Source organism: Conger conger, chromosome 4 (assembly GCF_963514075.1).
Source record: "Conger conger chromosome 4, fConCon1.1, whole genome shotgun sequence".
NCBI classification, from domain to species: Eukaryota; Metazoa; Chordata; class Actinopteri; order Anguilliformes; family Congridae; genus Conger; species Conger conger.
Window position 1 is genome coordinate 29,185,338 of NC_083763.1, and position 21,389 is coordinate 29,206,726.

The 21,389-nt window shown below is 40.1% G+C and overlaps 1 protein-coding gene and 1 pseudogene across 1 annotated transcript in view; one reads left to right on the top strand and one right to left on the bottom strand.

Moving 5' to 3' along the window:
* Positions 1–17,755, top strand: part of gpr158a (G protein-coupled receptor 158a) — a 112,356-nt gene extending 94,601 nt beyond the window's left edge. Inside the window, exons 8-12 of the mRNA XM_061237354.1 lie at positions 1,347–1,485; positions 10,908–11,013; positions 11,230–11,376; positions 11,506–11,589; positions 12,134–17,755. Coding sequence (XP_061093338.1) covers positions 1,347–1,485; positions 10,908–11,013; positions 11,230–11,376; positions 11,506–11,589; positions 12,134–14,002 — 2,345 coding nt within the window. The 3' untranslated portion in view covers positions 14,003–17,755. The remainder of the gene's footprint in view (positions 1–1,346; positions 1,486–10,907; positions 11,014–11,229; positions 11,377–11,505; positions 11,590–12,133) is intronic.
* Positions 7,213–7,768, bottom strand: LOC133127378 (MOB kinase activator 1A-like; annotated as a pseudogene).
* Positions 17,756–21,389: the final 3,634 nt, after the last annotated feature.

Sequence of the window (21,389 nt, forward strand, 5' to 3'; positions counted from 1 at the left end):
ACTGGCGCCCCGGTTTCGTAGAGAGTAAAATCCCTACGTTATTTGGCGGCCCGTGCGAGGACCCCACCTAATTTGGAGCCCCGTGCGAGGACCCCTACATATTTTGTAGCCTGTGCGAGGACCCGTACAGTGAGCATATAAAGGGGAACTACATTGTCTGGGGTATTTGGGATATTATTTATTTTTATTATTTCAGTTGCTGGCATCAACTACTGTGGGTTCACTTGGTTGAGAGAACAAACCCTTGGATGTCCCAATATTCTGCATAGTACACACAAGACTGACCGGACCAGTCAGAAATTTACAGTAAAACTGAAAATACCAACAAAAAACATAACAAGTGACATATCGCAAGCAATATTATGTAGAAAAGTGATGTCCAACCAAACAAATTCCTTGTGTTTAATATTTTTCTTGTAATTGTTTAAATTATTGCTGAACACCTTCTTCCAGGCGACACCAAAAACTCATTCAGGAAAATTAATCTGGGTTACTGGACAATAGATACATAAAAATAGCAACAAAACCATAGGGCCCGCAAACAAATGTGTTTAAACTGCACTGAGAACAAGGCTGCAAGGTTGGTTTGAGGCTGGAAAGCAGAATATTGTTTGTGTTTCATATCCTTCTTCTCACTCACTTCTCATGGTGCAGCTCATCTAGCTATGAGCTAGCCATCTAAAGGAACAAATAGTCTGATGTAAAAAATGGGAAGCGGGAACAACCACATATTTATGCAACCCATATGTTCTTTTCTTATTTTTGTAATCATATGCTCTCATTCATTTTACAGTGATAATCTGTCACTGATATGTGTAATCAATGCATGCCCCTCAAACCAGTCATTTTTAGCATTCACATACACTAAAGGAGACAGGGTTTGCTATTGCCATGGTGGATGGACAACAAACTGTAATTTAGGACCAACTGGTGGGTTGCGGTGGGTCTTGATATATACAGTATATATACAGTACAGCTTCACAATGTTTGGGACAAATACATATTTTTCTTGCTTTGGCTCTGTACTCAACAATTTTACCTTTGTAATCAAACTGTGTACAGAAATACAGAGGCCACACTGCGAGTTGCAAACCACTAGTTAGCTGCAAACACAGGATGCCCAGGTTACAGCTTGCAAAGAAGTACATAAAATAGCCTGGAAAAGGTATGGTGGACAGCTCTTGGCCTCATCTGTCCACCTCATCTGTTTTTCAGAACTCTGTTTAAGAACAAATATGTTTGTATGTGTGATTCTTGCATGAGGCCCAGTCATTTCAATGCTGGGAGAAAAATTAAGTTATTCGGCCTTCCGCTAACGGCCCTGTCCCAATCTGTGTTTCCTTCAGCCGAGTTTCTTTTCCTTCTGTGGGGAGTGTACCTTTGCTACGCCGTGAGGACGGTGCCTTCAGCATTCCATGAGCCTCGATACATGGCTGTCGCCGTCCACAACGAGCTTGTCATCTCTGCAATATTCCATATCATCAGGTAAGCAATTATCTTATCAGCTGAGTGGTAAAGAAATATTGTAATGATAATAGATAGTGTTTTAATAACTTAACCTTTTATTATCACTTTGCAGACCTTCTTTTTCATATTATTTGCAAACTTTCTTTGTAATACAATGTTTCTGTTATCCCAATTAGCATTGGGATTTCCTGTTTCATATTTTTTACAGTAATTTATTATTTAATTAAATGTTAGTTTGGAAAGTGTATGAAAAAATAATCCTTTGTAAGAAAGTGTAGTAGTCTAAAAGTTGATTTCATTTCTTTCTGAAATAATACAGTAACAGCAAACAAAATCACACTCTGACTGGACCTTATGACGCTGCTTACCAAATGTAAAAGGCCCTGCTGCATAAGTGTATTTTTGCTTCAAACTAAGTTTATGCATTCCATAAAACACCTTGAGCGCAGCTGCTTTCTTGTCCATAAGTGTAAGTCTTAATCAGTAATTTAAGAGTGTTTAAATGAACAGTTCCCAGTTTCCTGACAACACCTTCAATGCCATCAGTTCAAGTTTTGCGTCTACAAAAACATGCAGCGTCATCTGGATCAAGTTGCTGAAAATCCAACACATTCAAAAGCCGGCAACACAGAGGCGACACAGCACGACTCTACCACCAAACCTAGATGTGTGCTGCAAAGCAGGATAACACAGTAACCAAATGCTTTTTGGGCTCAAAAGACACAAAGATATCAAACATTATTTGCAATTACAGAATGATTACAGAAGACAGAAATATGAACTTGCTTGCTGATCTTACAATGTATAGACTTTTGACTAAGACCTGAACCGGGGTGAGAAAAGTAAAGCTACTCACAGTGCAAAAATGTGAAAATCCCAGGCTGTCATTCCCAGACATTTCCCAATATGTTCAAGCAAAGTCTGCCAGAACTCCTGCTTGCTGAGTCTCTACATATATTTATTGCAGTTCTATTTCATATCGGTCAACACAAATTAACCACTCCCCCCACCTGGGTGGAATCATACCTTAAAAATACAGGTGAGAGTCTGCCGTCTGCCGGCTCATTCACACTCCTCTTTTCCATTAAGAGTGACTGACTTACCTTGCTAAAATGTGCATGCACGAGATGGCTTATGCAGCACATAAAACGTACGTTCTGGTTACAGAAGATTCAGAAAGCTGAAACAACTTGGCAGAGCAAACAGCTATGCTAAGGCAGGTTTGGTACACAAGTCCATGCTAGCTAGCTATAAGAATGCAAGCACTTCATATAACCGTTGCAGTAAGAAATATCAATAAGAAGTCTCACTTAAATGAGACTATCCCAAAGCCGCTTTACAGAGTAACAGAAGGGAGCCCCCAAATAGCATATGAGGTAAACTACCCCTTTCCTCCCGCTCACAACTATTGGCCTCGTTTCCCAAACGCGTTAAGAACGTTCTTAAGCTAAGAACGTTCTTAAGGACCTTCTTAGGCCTCCCGAAAGAAGCAAACGCGTTTCCCGAAACACCTTCTTAGCCTAAGATGATCTTTCGTAAGAAGGTTTTGTAAGAAGGGTCCGGAGCGTTCTTAAGAGCCTTCTTATCTCTTAAGAACGTTCTTTATCGGGAAACCCGGCCAACTTAACAGGCTTCGTAGCGACCGAACGCTTGCAGATCCAGCCGCATTAGGCAACTGACACATGAAATTGAGCACGGCAGATTAAAGATTAAAGAGTAAAGATTCCTTTATCACTGTGCATTTGCATACAAGAGAATGAGACACCGTTTCTCAACCAGCATCTGCAGTGCAAATAAAAGAGTCAAATAAACAAAACTGTGAGATCCGTTGTCAAGCAAACGTATTTTATTTATTGTGAGGGCTAAAGTTAGATACTCGTGCGCAGTAACGTTACGTTCTTTACGGCGTAAATCCTCCATGAGTCGGCAGGCAGTAGATGGTGTAGTGGTTAATGTTGCCGTTTTTCGTGTGGAAGCCTCAGGTTCAAATCAGACCTCCACCCTTTCCACAGTTATTTAACACCTTATTTCCAGTTTAAACATTTATTATTATTGTTATATTTGTGTAATTGGCCATGATTCGCACACAAAATAAACGTAAGAATTTAGAAATGTTACAGGTGTGGAGTGTAACTCCAATGATTTCTACTGGGGAGTTGTTGACCCAAAACAACATGCAGACGGAAGGTTAAAAACAAGATTTATTATACTTACTAAAACACAAGTTAAGAACAGCTTAAAATGTCTCAGTGTTAAAAGAGTCCATGTCAAATCCCGTTCCGGGATGTCGAGTCTCGTTCCGGGCTCCGCCTCCCTCCCTCGGCCTCACTCGCGGCTCCTGCGGGATGTCAGCTGTTCTCCCGGTTCTTGCACTCTTGCGACCAGGCCATAGGCTTGCAAACCGTAGCCGGTTTCAAGCCAATTTTCTGCTGTCTGTCTCATAGGGTCTGTCTTTGCCAAAGTGCCCCATGGTTGGGGTAGTAGTACCGGCAAGAATTTCAATCCACTTTCACCCCTGATTCATACTAAAATCAAAACTTTAAAGTCAAGTAATTTATTCTCCACATCCTCTTATTTCACTCAAAGGCCTTTTTGCCCCGAAAATGAGGAAATTCCTACCCTGTTACATAGCCTACGCATGGCAAATTAGAAAAGAAAAGTGTGGATTCAGCCCGCAATTAGTCTTATAATCGCGTTCTGGCGCCTCATTTCCCCGCGCGTTATTCTCAGTGTTGTTTTATTGTAGACGTTTTATTGTTGACGTTCTGTCAACCCTTCTTAAGCGTAGTCTTAAGAACACCACTAAGAAGGTGTTCGGGAAACACTCGTAACTTAAGGATCCTTCTTAGCCAAACCCTTCTTAAGAGTGTTCTTAACTCCTTAAGAACGTTCGCTATCGGGAAACGCGGCCATTGTCTGTTCTGGTTCCACGATGGTGGAACAAACTCCCCGTGAAGGTCAGAACAATAGAATCTCTTACCATCTTCAAGACCAGACTGAAGACGCACATCTTCAAGCTGCACCTCTCCCTGTCTCTCCCTACTTCCCTGTAAAACTTAATTGTTGTCTTTACCTGTGATATTTACTTGTGTATTAGGATGTTTTGTTTGGCTAGGTAAGCAGTGTTTGGCTAGGTAAGCGGTTTGTTCATACATTTGCGTGTTGCGGTATTACGATAAAAAAAGAAAAGAAAAAAAAGAAATCTGATGATCAAATAGGCCCTGGTCCTTATCTTTGATGTGCAGGTAGCAGTTGAAATTGTACATCCCTCTAGGGTCTTTCAGCGCACTTATCCCTGGTTATGGGTATGCACTTTGCACTTTGTTGTACGTCGCTCTGGATAAGAGCATCTGCCAAATGCCATTAATGTAATGTAATGTTATGGGGGGAAAACCCTCAAACAGTGCCCCCCCAGGAAAAATAAACAAAAAAGGATGTTAGGCACTAAAATGTATTAGTACATAGAATAGCATTTCCTCATGCACAGAACAGAATGCATGTACCACACAAAATACTCAGCTCACCCCACTGGCAGCATTGATGCATGCTCAGAGCCATTGGTTCTGTGTGGAATTCTAAATAACCACTAGCCTTATCTGGCAACCATCTCCAGAATGAAACATGCCAAGAGTCCAAGCTATAACTGATTATAAACGTGATTGTAAAGGTGTGTTTTTTTTAATGTAGACCTCAGTATTGAGACTGTGTTTGACTCCCTTATACATTTTGGAAGGGTGTTCCACAGTAGTGGGGAAGCTTTGTAGGAGGAAGCTCTACCACCCGTAAGTTTTTATTTTGATATTTTTGGGACTACCAGATAGCCTGCATCTTCAAAAAAGGAGTGACCTTGTGGGCTTTTGGGGAAAAAGTTATAAACTGGTGCAAGACCATGCAGAGCATTAAAAGTCTCTGCATCCATGCCTATGGAAGATAGCTAAAATGCTATCATGTTTACGGTGTAATGCAGTCCTTGCAGCTTCAGTGGTCCCAGGGAAGGTGTTTGGCCCCCCATCGGAGGCAGCTTTGGATGGCAACTAAGTGGTTATGTCCTTTTTTCAGTCCCTTCTGAAGTGTGGGCCCTTGTCAGCTGCTTTCTTAGAGGGGCATGGAGGCTGTACGCACCAAAGAGTAGAGTCCCCCACTGAGCCCCTAGCCGGTGTGTGGTTGGAGCTCATCTCACTAAAAGCATTTTTTCTTCTGGCTATTGCTTGGCGAGGTGTGTGAGTGACCTGCATGCTCTATCTGTGCACCCAGCATGTTTGAGGTTAGCGGATGAAGGCTCAGCCATCTCCCTCCTCCCTAACCCCGCATAGAGTTGCCCTACAGCAGTGCTGGGTTGCCCCCTCCTATGGGAGTGGTGGCCGTTCAATCAAAGGGCTGGCGGAATCTTGGACATTGTTCAGAGGTGTTGGAAGAAGTTTGTGCAGTGGCAGGTTCTACGGCCTGAATGTGACATTGTCTGTGGTGGCCTTTGTTCTGTAAGCGGCAGAGCCCCCTTCATTAGTCCCAGTTACACCTGTTGTGGACATCAGGGTGTTCTCACCTGGTGGTTATGTTATAGTATTTCACCGTCCATTTTCCCCTCAGTTCAGGGTGTGATTTATTTGTTTCCAATAAAGGGTAGTCCTGGACTCTCTTGAATGAGCAGCCAGACTTTTACCTGTATTTGTAAAGTATGATTCCATGCAGGTGCAGAGAGTGGTTAATGTGTTATTCTGTCTCCTAACAGCTGAGCCTCAGTGAGGCTTGACCCATGTGGTGGCGTGTTGACCTTCATTCATAGAACCTGGGTTACCTACATAACCCTTTCCTTCTTCAATGTCCTGAATACCAATTTGTGACACTTTGTCCTCATCCTGCCTGTAATGAACCCATCGCCACACTTATATAAATGACGATATTGGGTTATTCAGCTGACATTTAGAACCACACTCCCAGCTGGAAACAACATAATAACACAAGATTATTTGGCAATTAGGCTTGTCCAGTCACTTCATAATATGCTGCAGCTGGGGTGTTTTCTTGTGCCAGAAATTTTAATTAAACCATTACAGGGATGACATATTTCTTCAAGGGTTTTTTTTAGTATAAATAAAGTATCAAAGGTGCAGGTTGGATGGATTTGTTGCTATTATCACATTTCAGAAATGTGTGTAATTTGGCAGTTCATAAAGCATATGAGTGCTTTGTAGATGTTATAGTTTTCCAGCCATTATCTGAGCATTCATTTGGGCTGACAATTTGTGCTTGGATCCAGCCAGACGACTGCTTCTACTGCCTGAGCCATGTCGCCCCACAGACAGACTGACAGAGAGGATCACAGGCAGACTTTACAGAGAATCACAGACAGACTGACAGAGAATCACAGATGTTTACAGAGAGAATCACAGGCAGACTTTACAAAGTGAATCATAGATGTTTAGAAAGAGAATCACAGACTGACAGAAAGGATCACAGACAGACTGACAGAAAGGATCACAGACAGACTGACAGAGAGGATCACACAGGCTTTTACAGAAAGGATCACAGACAGACTGACAGAGAGGATCACAGATGTTTACAGAGAGAATCACAGACTGACAGAGAGGATCACAGATGTTCACAGACAGAATCAGACAGACTTTACAGAGAGAATCACAGATGTTCACAGAGAGAATCACAGACAGACTGACAGAGAGAATCACAGATGTTCACAGAGAGAATCACAGACAGACTGACAGAGAGGATCACAGACAGACTTTGACTCTATCTGTCCTTGGATCCCAGCTTCTCGATCAGGTCCTGCAGTGGGGCCAGCTCCCTCCAATCAGGCTGAACTCCTGTATGAAGTAGATGAAGTGTTTGAAGGAGGTGTTGAGGTGGGCCTCCTCCTCCTGACGGAGTCGAAGTGCTGGTGGTAGATATGAGTGTAGACCCGGAACAGCCTCTTCAGGGTGGTCTTGGCCACAGACAGGAAGTTCTTAGGGAAGGGCACTCATTTGATGGGCTTCTTAATGTTGGTGCCGTCGGCCCAGTGGTACTCATACCTGGGCCCCGCAGACATGACAGCACAGCTGATCTCTGTGCAGAACTCTGTGATGGTGCCGTACAGCATGTTGATCTGGTTAAAGAAATCCACCGTGTTAACAGCGATCCACTCATTGAGGTCTTCTCCCTCCGGCAACATCACAGCCTGCTGCAGATTCCCGCTGCCCAGTGTGGCCTCGGCGTGCTTCAGCAAGTCATACTGGTGGGAGCCTTCTGGAATGTTCTTCTTTGGCTTGAAGGTCTTTGAGGAACGATTACTGAAAAGGAAACTCATGGCAGCAGAAGAGCAAACTGTTCAATGCGGACATGAAGAAAAGTTTCAACAGAAGACCTCACAGAAGTCCGATCACATTTATCAAAATCCTCTATCTTCATTTTCCAGTGAATATACAAGTTTTCATTGGTATATTTTTGTTGGCAGTCGGGATGAAAGATTAGATTAGAGCAGAAAAAGGGTAACTTATGTCATTTCAAGTCCCATGTTTTTCATGTGAAAATTGTAGTTCACATTTAATGCAAAAAGATTTTTGAAAATATGCAAGGTTAACATGACTTCATGAAATCTATTTTCTTTGCACATGTGGACATTTTTATTCACATGTGAAAAAAGCCAATCACAATTGAAAATGGCCAGTTCACATGAGGTGAAGTATGGCTTTAAGACAGATAATGGCTTAACAGAATTTCACACTCCCACTTTAATACTTAACCCAAGGCCCAAATATATATTTCACTTGTTTACTGCATTGTTCTGTTGGTCTTGGTCAATTTTGTTGAACTTGTGACCTGGTTAGAGTTGGTTTGTTTTGACACGGGGCTCAAGAGAAATATATTCGATTTTACTTTGGGGGTTATTTTCTGTATCTTCATAAAGCACAGTACAACATCTGGTCATTAAAGGTTATTAACTTGAAATGACACAGGAGGATTAAAAATGGATGTGTGGAGTTTATGTGTGTAATTACTACATTTTTATTATATACTTTTATTCTTCTAGATTTTCACAAATCTCCTGTGGCATACATCCATGTTTTCTGCCCTACTTTAACAAAACAAAGCAGTACATGGCTCCATTAGTACCTTTTGGAACACGATGACAGAATAAGCTCTAATATGTATTATTCCTCCAGCTGTGTTCCATGGGATAGACATTTCAAATGGTGCATGCAAAGATTTATATGTATAGATTTTGAAACAAACGGATTAATATTTCCAGCAGCAGCAGTGAAAATCCACACAGAGGTTGAGTGAAATACGCTTACGTAGGGAAGCCAGGGAGAGAAGAAATCTACCTGGGCTTAAAATAACTTTGTTCTGTTACAGTATATATCCTGTTACTGTCCTTCTCACTGTCTGTAGCCACTGGGAGCTCTGCATGTTTCGTTTTGTTATTTTTATTCAATAATTCAAGTAAAAATATTATTATTCCCTTTGGGGCTGCAGAGAAAGCATTTTTATGGAGTTAAATCAACGTCAAAAGTCACAGTAAGGGTGAATCCGGGAATTGTCATCATTCATCCCAATTTGAATGAAACCTGATATGTAATTTCTTGAATATAAGAGAATGAAACCTGATGTAAGAGTAATTCTTGCATGTATTAAAACATATTAGAAATGTTCAAAAACATAAGACCAGGATACAGAATAAGCCTAGTCCTAGACTAAATTCAATTTTGACCAGCATAATCTGAAACTGAACCATAATTTTTAAAGATTTTAAAATACAGGTTGGAAGTTTGGATTCTAGTTTTTCTTAAATACATAATATAAATTAATAATTGCAGGGAATGTAGAAGTAAACTCCAAACAGGAAGTGTGCCATACATTTGCTGAAGCTGACAACTGGCTGACATTTAGGTTCCACTTGGCTACATATAAACTCATTTTAGTACTGGCTACGACCTCCCTTTGTCCCCAGATCAGTTTGAATTGGCCTTGATTCAATAAGGTGCTTCAGACATTCCTTAGAGATTCCTTAGTAAGGCGTTTTCGCCCACAGAACTGCTGCTCACTGGATGTTTTTTGTTTTTCGCACCATTCTCAGTAAACTGTTGTGCCTGAAAATCGAAATACTTAAATATACTTGAACTGCCCTGTCTTGCCCCAACAATCATTCCATGGTCAAAGTTACTTATGTCTCATTTCTTGTAACTGAACTTCTGACCATGTCTGCAAGCTTTTATGCATTGCGTTGCTACGACATGATTGGCTGATTAGATATTAGCATTAATGAGGTGCTGTCCACATCTACCAAATAAAGTGGTCACACTCAGTGTATAGTACTTTTCTCACACTCACAGATTTTCACAGTGATGAGGGGAAAAACGTACCTCAGCCACCACCAATGTGTGGGTGTTGCATGGCAGCCATTTTGCACAAGAACACTCTCCACACATCAGCTGAAGTGGAGATGGAGTGGGATTTTTTGGCAATTAAATTATGCTAGGTTGGGTTAGGACACCGGCAAACCCCCAACTCTTTGCAACAAGTGTCATGTGATCTTTAATGACCACAGTGATCTTACATATCTTTCCTTTGGAATGGAAAAGCTTACCACTTTGACAGACAGACAGACAACCTGATAACTGGATGAACAGCCAGCTTGTAAAGAAAACACAGAAACATGTAATTTGGGTTGGTTCCATTGAATAATTATTAAAGTCATACTCTGCAGGATTTCTTTCCTTGCTTTCCACCTTACACACAAAGATGTTGACTCCCCCATTCTCAACCCCGCCTACACCCCCAAGATGATTCTGTCTAGCTGTTGGTAGCTTCGTAGCCCTGACTACTGTATGCTAGCCATAAGAGTAATGAGCCAAGAAAATCACTGTAAAATATCTGCTTTAGTACTTTATTTTCACACAAGATATTTCGCTAGCTACAGTGCCCTCCATAACATTTTCGACAAAGACCCATCATGCTTCTGCACTCCACAATTTGAGATTTGTAATAAAGCATTTTTATACATTTTGGTTTCACCATGTAGAAATTACAGCAGTGTTTATACTTAGTCCCTTCATTTCAGGGCACCATAATGTTTGGGACACAGCAATATTATGCAAATGAAAGTAGTCATGTTTTGTTGCATATCCTTTGCATCAAATGACTTCCTGATGTTGGTGACCTAGCAACATCACTGGATATGTTATTTACAGGTCGTCCTACAAGCGATACTGAATGGATCTCTGTGGGAATTCGGCGGTAGGACTAGATTCAGCTGTGAATTATGCTGACACAGTATAGAACTCATGTTGACTAAATGGCTTTACGTTTAAGTTTTTAATAACAAAAACAACACAAGTGTGTCTCACATTTGGTGTTATAGACTGATTTGTTGTAAAATCGTGGATCATTGTAAATTCTTGCAAACTCTAGCCTGAATCTGTGCATATATGTTTTTATGTGTCTAGGTTCAGTTTGGCCTCTGGACTCCACCCTGATTGGATGCTCATGTTATTCTTTGCTCACACTCACCTGACGGTGACTGTGACTCTGGGGTTGCTGCTTGTCCCAAAGGTAGGTCTTTTTCCTATTCCCACAACAGGAGGCACCCGCCCAGGTATATCTCTAACACAGAACCTATAGCCACACAGAACAACACACAGGTGTAGGATCAGTAGACACCGCCAACCCACAAACGTATTGGTGGCTGGTAAGTCCACCCTTTGATCAAATAGATGGCGGTATTCATTTAAGGTGAGCCTGACATTAACTCTGACTGTGTTTCCACAGTTCTTGTTCACAGGGACTCACACTAGGGATGACATTGCCACAGAGGCCTATGAGGATGAGCTGGACATGGGTCGGTCGGGGTCTTACCTAAACAGCAGCATAACTTCGGCTTGGAGCGAACACAGCCTGGACCCAGAAGACATCCGGGTTCGTAGAGTGTACATCCATTCCCCCTTGCCCCCCATAAATAAATCCTGCCATTTTCAATTACATGTCAATGTTTACCTTGTGTGTAACCTGAACAAAATACTGAGTAGTGGCAGTTTTTTATTGCAGACCCCAGATGAAATCGGCCCACTCAGTTCTATTAATGGCTGTGGCGTAAGGTCTTGCGACAGTCTTTGGGAAAAACGTACCAATGTGAGCAGAGGTTATTGTTGTTTGTTAGAGCTGAAGAAGTCTCTATTAAAAATAAAATAAAAAATCCTATACTGTACATATTTGTCGGAAGGCCTATTTATGGAAGAGGTACTAAGAGATACCTAATGATAAACACTGCTTCAAGGAGCAGACATAGTGCTTCTTTTGCTATGTGCAATTGCATTATGCTTACAATGGGGAAAAAAACCTTTTAAAAACAATATACAGAGGCTGTTTCAGTCCTAACAATTAAACACGATTCATGTCCGTAGTTAATCTGTTCAAAGGTGTCCTGTCATTTATGTTAAAGAGCATGCCATAGAGTTTCAAGCACTGTCTGTAGTTACTGTACAGTATTTGTTTTAAATCTGTATTTAAAATCTGTTTTGCATGTTCTACGTGCAAATGGACTGTGTTTGTTTTCTTTTTAATGTGAACTTTTTCGACTAACACACTTATTTTCTCATCCTAAAATGATCCATTAGCCATTAATGATTTTTGTAAATAATTTGTCTTGTCTGCTTGCTTTAAAAAACAACCACAGGAAGAGCTGAAGAAACTGTATGCCCAGCTGGAGATCTATAAGCGGAAAAAGATGTTGGCTAACAACCCACACCTGCAGAAGAAGAGGAGCTCCAAGAAGGGCTTAGGCCGCTCCCTCATGCGGCGAATTACCGAGATCCCAGAGACAGTGAGCCGGCAGTGCAGCCGGGAGGACAAGGACCAAGGGGATCATGGGAGCAACCGTAACAGCATCTGCGCCCTGCGGAAGAACCCCTTTGATCCTTCCCATGCTTCCAAGCCCAAAGACGACTCCTCCATAAGCAAGGTCTTCTCCCTCAAGAAGTCCCACAGCAGCTATGACCATGTGCGGGATCAGAGTGAGGACTGCAACAGCTCGGCTACTGACAAGATGGAGGTCTCGACCACTGAGAGCTCCCTGCTGGATGCCCTGATGGGCAAGAAGCTTGTAAAGAAAAAGTCTGTGGACAAGGTGGACCTTGAATCCACTGAGTCCGTCCCCCTGGTGTGCAAGTCTGCCAGCGCACACAACCTGACTGCTGACAAGAAGCCCATCCACCCCAGGACTTCCATGTTGCAGAAATCCTTGAGTGTCATCGCCAGCGCCAAGGAGAAAACCCTGGGGCTCACAGGTAAAATCCAGAGCATGGAGGATAGTGTAAAAAAAGGCCACCATAAAGGCAAGGAGGGTAAGGTAGCCCCAGAAACGGAAGAGAACCAAGACTGCTACCCAAAGGTGATACCCGCCAGCCAGTCAGTGGAGTACAAGCAGACCGCCGGCAAGGCTGGGATCATGAAGCAGCAGGTGAGCGGGAGCCAGCCGTCCATCTGCTCCGAGGCAGTAAAAAACAAAGAGCTCTATGACCTCTCAGAGGTGTGCCCTTGGGAAATGGAAGATATCCCCATGCACTCCGAAAATAGGGTCCAGAAGCATGTGTCCATCGCCCCTAGGGAGACAACTACATTCCATGGGAACGGCACCAAGGGGAAAATGCAGCAGAAGCAGAAGACTGTGGACCAGTCCCCTTCGAACGGCAAGCGCTCAAAAGAGAAGCTGGTGGACCGGTCAGATATATGCCCCTGGGAAGCCGAGGGGGATGAGGGACAGGGTCTGGTGGAGGCTGTCAAGCCTGAGACGGCCAATCAGACAGCTAGTACTGCCAGGGAGAAGGCCAAAATACAGAAGGCTGAGGTTTGCTCATGGGAAGAACCGCCGGCCAAGGTGGTTGAGGCAGCCCAATCCCCAGAGAAGGTCAGGGGAAATAAGAGTGCCATGTCGGTGGATGCTAAAGTAAAGGAACCCAAGACAGACCAGCCTAAGTCCACTGGCAGCCTCCTACAGCCCTCCACCACCAAGGCGGACGTCTGCCCCTGGGATTATGACACTCCACTGACCCCGAGTCCTGAAAAGACTCCCAGTCCCACTCAGGTTTCTAAAAAGGAGTCACCCCCAAAAAAGAAAGGGGCACTGCCCACAGCCACGCAAACGTCAGAGAGGGAAATAGAGAAAGAAAAGGCGAAAGACAAAGACGACGAGAAAATCAAATCAAAGAGCAAGGATAAAATTATATCCAGCAAACCAGCTGAGAAGCATATGAGCAAATCTAAAATGGCAGAGGTCTGTCCCTGGGATATAGATAGCTGTCAGGAAATGCCAGTGGCAGACAAACGGAAAAGTGCCACAAATGAACTGGGGCCAGCCAAAAGCAAGCAAGCCGACATTTGCCCGTGGGATTATGAGGCTGTGCCAGACAGCAAAGGACTAGATAAAAATGCTTCCACAGTGAAACAAAATGCCACTAGTTCCAAAGGGGGGGTTGCCAGCAATGCCAAAATGGCTGATGTTTGCCCATGGGACTTTGATGATCAAACATCAGGGAAAAAGGCATGACACTTGGACATATCTTGAATGTTTAGTTCTCATTATACAGTACATTTTTTTTCATAGGATGAAGTCCTGTAATGTAAGCCTTTCAATTAGGAGGCGTGAAGAGGATTTATTTATTTATTTGTTATTTTTTGCACAAGTTGCCTTTTTTCCAATGTTTTATTTCTGTTTTGTGTGTTTTTCTTTTTTTGGAAGAAAAAAGCAAAGAACAAAATGAGAAACTGTCTTAAAATGAAGCATTCCAGATTCCTACTGAGTATTTGCTGAAATCTTATAAGATTAAAGTTGGTCTTACAATTATGCAACTCTGAGTCACTTTATCTGCAGTGTAGAATATGTTCATAAATTTGTTACATTGCATGTGTACACAGGCATTTTTTCAACCAGTTCTTTCATTTAATGAAGAATGCATTGCTTATAGTGCATTTTAGTTCATTTCACAAGGGAAAATTATGAAACAATACCCCTGCTGGAACTTGCTGGACAGGATATTATGTAAATATGTGCTTTAATGCTGGCTTAAGGGATGAATGTGTACACGGGTTACACGAGTCAAGCAAGGGGCTCAGTACACAAAACATAAGGATGCCAAAGATATATTGTAAGATGTAGTGCAAAATATCTCCCAAGATTCACTACCCGCCTCAAAAACAGAACAACAAACCTGGAAAATGAAAGCAAAACTGGCAATGGAGCAGATTATAGCACTTTATTACATATCTCCTTGGTCTTAACCAGATTATTGGAGAAATCTTTTTTCAGATAAGATTCCTTTTCAACATATTCAGCTGGTCCATTCAAAAGGTGTCTGACGGGTCGCTGTATAAAGCTTCATAACACCAGAACCTCACTGAGTCACTGGGTGTTCAATGTGCAAAGCAAGGCTTATTTGGTTCTTGTTAATGTTTCCTTTACTTTTTCTTCTCTTTGGTGTGAGATTCTTTCTGAAGCCCTTAAGGAAAACGAAAACTACCAGGCCTTCAGAAATATACCATGTGCCTCCTCAGTCTAATTGTAGTAGCCTTAGATAAATTAATCTGAATCAGTTAATCTGAGAGCTGAAGCCATGGAGAAACAAGTTTCAGCAAGAATTTACATCTGTTTTAGCCATCATTAGTCCAAGATGTCCTTTTTTGTGAGTAGGGAGAAGAGTTTTGAGTTGATTGGCAACAAGTGTCTGTGTGCTCTGGTTTCAGTGGTATTTTTCAGCAATGATAGTTAACAGCTTGGCAGGTGCGAGTAGAACCTGTGGCCAGTGTGGTGCACTGACTGGAACCACAAATAAATAAATAAAAACAAAAAAGTAGATGCAACCATTTCCTGTCAGACATAATATTTGTGTAACTCATCACCTAGACAATTCATATTTCTTATATGAATGCATGTAGAATATTTTGAATGATGATTTATTTATTTACAGATATGTGCAGCTGTAATTTATTCAAAGAACCTTTCATGGTTAAAGCTCAATGCATTGGAATATGAAACATTATTTTACAATTCAGTTGTTTGTTGAATTTTTTTTTTTTTTTTACAGTGTAAGTGCTTTTCACTGTACGTATAGCAGATGCATTTGAATACATATATTTTTCCACCATAATGGCAGAATAATCTTCGTCATTTTTGGAACATTCCATGTTTTTATATTTTTATTTATTTATTTTATATTTAATGTTTTAGTTTTTCTAAATTTATCATCAAATACCAATTTTTTTATGGAATATCTTGCAGATTGTAAATGGAATGATGTTTTATTCTAAAAGGCGGGACATTGCCAACTATTCAATTGTTAAACTAGATGTAGGTTGTTTCTTTATATTGGCGGTTTAGGAAAGATATCAAGACTCCTGAAGGCTTCCAAAGGATATAGTAGGCGTAATTTAGAAAATAATACTGTCACTGTTTTAGAATAAATTAATAGCAATTTGTTATGTCATTCTGACCAGAGAGAAAAAAAAATGTGTGTAGATTTTTACTCATGTGTTTATTTTTATAGAGAAGAAATATTCGACACAAAGCAATTTTTGTTCTCCTAAATAAATGCTCACAGCTCATACACTAGTGTACTGCCTCTGGCCTTGTTCTCCTTATGTTTCTGTGCTGATTTTGGTGTTTTTCACCTAGATGAATACTGATATTGTAAAGAAAAACAATAACGATAATATAAAAATAACAATACACACAGGAGAAATAAATAGAAACCATGCAATAAGGGTTTTTTGGTCAGTATCTCTATGGAACATCATAGTAATCCTCTTGTTCCTGTGTATTTCTATTGAGTATTGTTTTTCTTGTTTTGGACAAGAAGACATTAAGGTAGGGCAAATCTCTCACACAGTGTATGTAATAGTCAACAAAATGCGTTCCCGACAGTGTAGATTACAATAAAAATTCTGAATTACATTTAAATCCACCAAGTTTTTATATGTTATAATGTTATTATTTTAGCCATAACTATAGACAATTACAGACACGAGAGCCTAGTTTAGCTCAACACACCTGGTAGTAAACATTGTGTCTTACTTTTGTCTCTGTGATGAAATATGTTTCTCTTGATCTCTTATCCAAAATGGGAAATGTTTCAAATACGCAAATGTCAGCTTTAAAAAGTATTACTAGTCTGTGCTGTTAGTTTATCCCTGATAGGAGATTGTGTGAATTAGAATGAACTGCATCTCCCCTATTGATTGTTATGGATCGATGTTCCAATGCAGCATTTGTAGAACATAGCTAATGGTACAACATGCATACACAGACCCCTTTCCTAACACCTCATACCCTAAAAGCACCTTGAAATTCTGAATGTCAAGTAAGAGCATGTGTGTAGTCGTCTTGGCCAATGGGAAATTAGATCCACTAAAAGCATCTTTGAGTGTCCACTGTTGAAACGCACCACTGCGTGGGCATGCCTGTTCATCATATTGTTTTTAGCAGAAAAAACATGTTAAACATCAATAGGTAACACCTCTCCCCCATCATCCCCCAATAATAAATGCATTAATTTATAAATAGAACCTGTTGGGTCAGGCACACAGAATGAATATCCTTAAAATTGTATCTAATTCCAGTGAAAGTCTGGTCATAATTACAATGCAAATTAAACCCTGGTTTACCATTTCCTTCTTCTATCAACTTTGCAGTTATCCATTTCCAATGTATACTTCTCTTTCATTCTCTGCTGTTTCTGTGTGTAACCCTAGACCATGTCCTCGAAAATAAAACTATTGCACAGTTTTTTTGTTTGTTCTATTTTGTTTAAATTGTTTCATAATACAGCACTTCAGCATAAGTCTTAAAAAAAACCTGTCTTTACCAGTAACCGTTCCGATAACAATAAATGCGTGTCCTAATGCTAATTAGATTCCTGTTGGGTTTTTATATGGTGACTTCTGTTTGTTTGTTTGTTTGTTCTACCGGCTTCTTTTGTGACTTAATGATGTCACCTAATGGGGAATACTACTCAATGCTGTAGCTGTAACTGTAACTGTTGCTCAAGTGGCTTCTGCATGAAAACAATAATTAGTAGGACTGATGTTTCACTGCCCTTGAAAAACTTTGATCTTTTGGACTGTTATGAATTGTATAGTGAGTGAAACTGTACCTTACCTACTGTATTACATGCTTGTTATACTAAATGCTCTATGACAAGCTTATAGCATCCACATGGAAATATTTGTTAGATTTATATTGTGTTATATTGTGATAGCATGTAAATAAAATACCTCCTCTGCAATAAAAATTTATATGAAATTCAAATTGTATGGCGGGACTCTTTAATTGATAAATATCTTTATGCACCTCACTCAACAGCAAGACATACACAGGTCATTCCCCCACCTGCTGAAGGGCGGCAGCGTCATGTAGAGGTTAAGGAGCTGGGTTTGAACCTTGCCGCTTGCTGGCTGAAGTTTATTCATTTATATTTATAGGCAGAAGCACCAGTAGCAACCAGGAAGTGTGCTGAAGGACAGTTCAAACAGAAACGGGTCAATCGCCAGCAGACATGTAGCAAGGGTAATCCAGGAGAGTGCGGATGTCACGAGCAAAAGTTTGTTCGCCAGCAGGCAGTCCAACCAGGAAATGTTACAAAAGTGAATCCAGATATCGTAATCATTGAATACAGTCCAAAGTCGAAAACAGTAAATCCAAACGGAGACAAAATCAGCAATCAGAAAACAAAAGTTGGGGTACACAAAATGAGTCAAAGCATGGGTTAAGCAATCAAGATAGCACTGGAGAGTGAGAGGTGAACTCAATCTACCAATGAGCCACAGAGGAGAAATAGAAGGGTATAAATACACAGGTGAATTAACTAAAATGACTAGCAGCTGAAACTAATAAATGAATGAATGGTGGGACAACAGAAAGGCCATCTGCTTAGAATCCATCATTGTTGAGGAGGTCCAAACCCCTCTGTTTACTAGGGGACTTTTTCAGCTGTTGAGGATATATCAATTACATCAGATTCAATCTGGGAGTGTTTGAGGGAAAAATGAGAGACAATCTAAAACAAACACAAATTGGGAGCTGGATGAAAAACAGGCCATGAAAATAAAGCCTAGAAATATTTTGAGAAACACATGATTTGAAACTTAAATTAGTCTTCAACTTAGTAGTAAACTAATAGTTTACAAAAAGAATGGGGTCTCAATGAATCAGACCACTCAGAAATTGTACGAATCTCAGTGAAAATATTCATGGGGGTTTGTAGGTATTTGATACACGAGGCACATTGATTCTAAAAGAGTATCCAGACATTATAACTGAAATGTTATGATAAATAAATAAATAAAAGTCATTTCAACCTTGAGTAGTGTAGCACACAGACCACACTATGAAGAATGAATGCGGTGCCATATAATTGTGATTGTCCATGTCGGCACTTCTTTCTGTAGCCTGGTCTATGGTATTTCTTTGTCACAGAATGAGTACCTTTGAAATAATTCTGCAATGGCTTTGAAAGATACAGTGATCTACAGTGCAGTGCGTAAGTTTTTGGACAGTGAAATAATGAGCAGTGGCTAAGGTACATGACTGGGATCCGGTAGGTTGGTGGTTTGAGCCCCGGTGTAGTCACACCAAAAAGCTGCACAGCTGTTGGGCCCTTGAGCAAGGCCCTTAACCCTGCATTGCTCCAGGAGGATTGTCCCCTGCTTAGTTGAATCAACTGTAAGTCGCTTTGGATAAAATCTTCAGCTAAATAACAAATGTATTTTTAGGCCAAGTCATAACAAATCAATTGCTACTACAGTACTATTACTACTACCATGACAACTACTACTACGTACCATGACTGCTATGACTACTACTACTACTACTAATAATAATAATAATGATAATGATAATGATAATAATAATAATAATAATAATAATAATAAATATTGTGGTGTTTTTTATCAAGAAATTGTGTTTTTCTATCAACTGCCAGCTGGTATTTACATATCACTCTTCCAAACAACAAGATAAATTAAAATCAATTTCACAAGAATCATGCCAAGAGAGAATATAAAATAAAAGGGGTAAACAAAGCATTTTAACATTGATTTCTGTGCTAAAAGCACTCTACAGCACATTAGAGATTTCACTATAGGCTTGGCCAACCAAGGTTCGAGTGATTGACAGACAGTTTGGCAATCATTAGCCAAAGGGTTTAAGCAAGATTGTCAGTCTAATAGACAATGCAAAAAGCAAGATACCCATTGAAAATATGATGTTGTACTGGCCTGATGATATTATTTTAGATGTACCAAATCATTTTTCAAGTCAAGTTTTGCAAAGCTCCGAGGGCAAAAAATCAGCTAAACCTTATTTCATATCGATAAAGTATGATTTTTAAAATTTTCCATTTTGGTGAGAATAATGGTAAACATGCAATACACATACTGGCATGCCAAGTCCTATACCAACTTTGCATACAAATGTGTTGTGATGCTCAGTAACTGTATAAAATTTAAGAAAATATACAACCATTTTTTTTTATCTCAGATTTCTTTGCGGATGATTCTGGCGGCACTTTCCCATGCAGGTGCCAAACTTTCACTTACTGTACCTTAGGCTCTAAACTTAGATGTTTCTCACAGATTTTCCATATTTATCGATAAAAGGCTAGTCATTCTGGAAACAATAAGAAGGCGACAACCAACTATTTTATTACAATAATTTGCTTTTATTTAAACTGGTGCTGAGCCCAAATATAAAAGTGGTCAGAACATCTTAACATACTAGGAGGGTTAAACACTGGCACTCGTCAGGAACGAGCAGACAGTATAGCTGTGTCACTGAGCCAAAGGAAGTCTTGCCTTGCAGTCATAGAACAGAACGGATCCGATGCAGCAGATTTCATTTAGTGGAGTATGATCACACCATTCCTCCCCAAATGTCATAATTGTTATGATTACACTATTATCTTTATTGTTATTGCTATTAATGATGCTATCAGCAGCTTTGTCAACTATGTCAACTGTAATGACAAAATGAAATACATTGACCAGATTTATCAACAATTTCAACTTGTATTTGTGATGCGTTATTAGCCATTTTGTTCTCATCATGGTCAGGGTAAGTTCATAAAGTAGCCTCCGTGTTGTGACTGGGCATTGTCACTTCATAGATTACATGCAGGAGCTTTGGGTATTATGAACTTGTTTTATGTCTTTATGTGCACATATAGCTGATTTATGAAGTGACTATGCTATTGCATTCAGATTTGAATGAAAATAATATCTACTTGGAGGAGTCAAATGGGACATGTGTAAGTTTTTGCTAATGCTTAAGTTTTTCATTATGTTTTGACAAGAGCTTGCATCATTAAAATGTAATTTATTTTCTCATCACCAAGACGTGCATTGGCCAAGTTTAATGGAGTCCATTTCTAATCACCTTGGCCTGCTTGGACATAATATTAGCATGTCATTCACAGACATGAAGCAATGGCAGTGTTGCTATAGTTAACATTTTTACATTGTTCTGTTGATGTTTGTATAAGGCACCATTCTGTGGTGGTAACAAGTACTTGTTACTATCATTTATCCTTTAAAACTTTGACTATTATAAGCCTACAATTACCAAATCATTTGTTGATTTTACTGAAATAAAATGGTTTACATTCATAACAAATTTGTTTATTTTTCACACAATCTCACCCTCATTTTCATGCTCAAGAGAAACAGAATACATGATAGGATAAATCAGGCTGATATCAGGTTTGTCAGATTATTTGGTTTTATAACAGCCTTTTTTATTTTTGCCGTTTATATAAAAAATGTATTAGAAAGTATATATTTTACTACATGGAAAAGATATAGAGAACTTCACTCCATAAAAACATTGTTGTCATTTTTCAATGAACGCAGACTGAGAACATACAGAATGCAGTTATTACAAGCCTCCA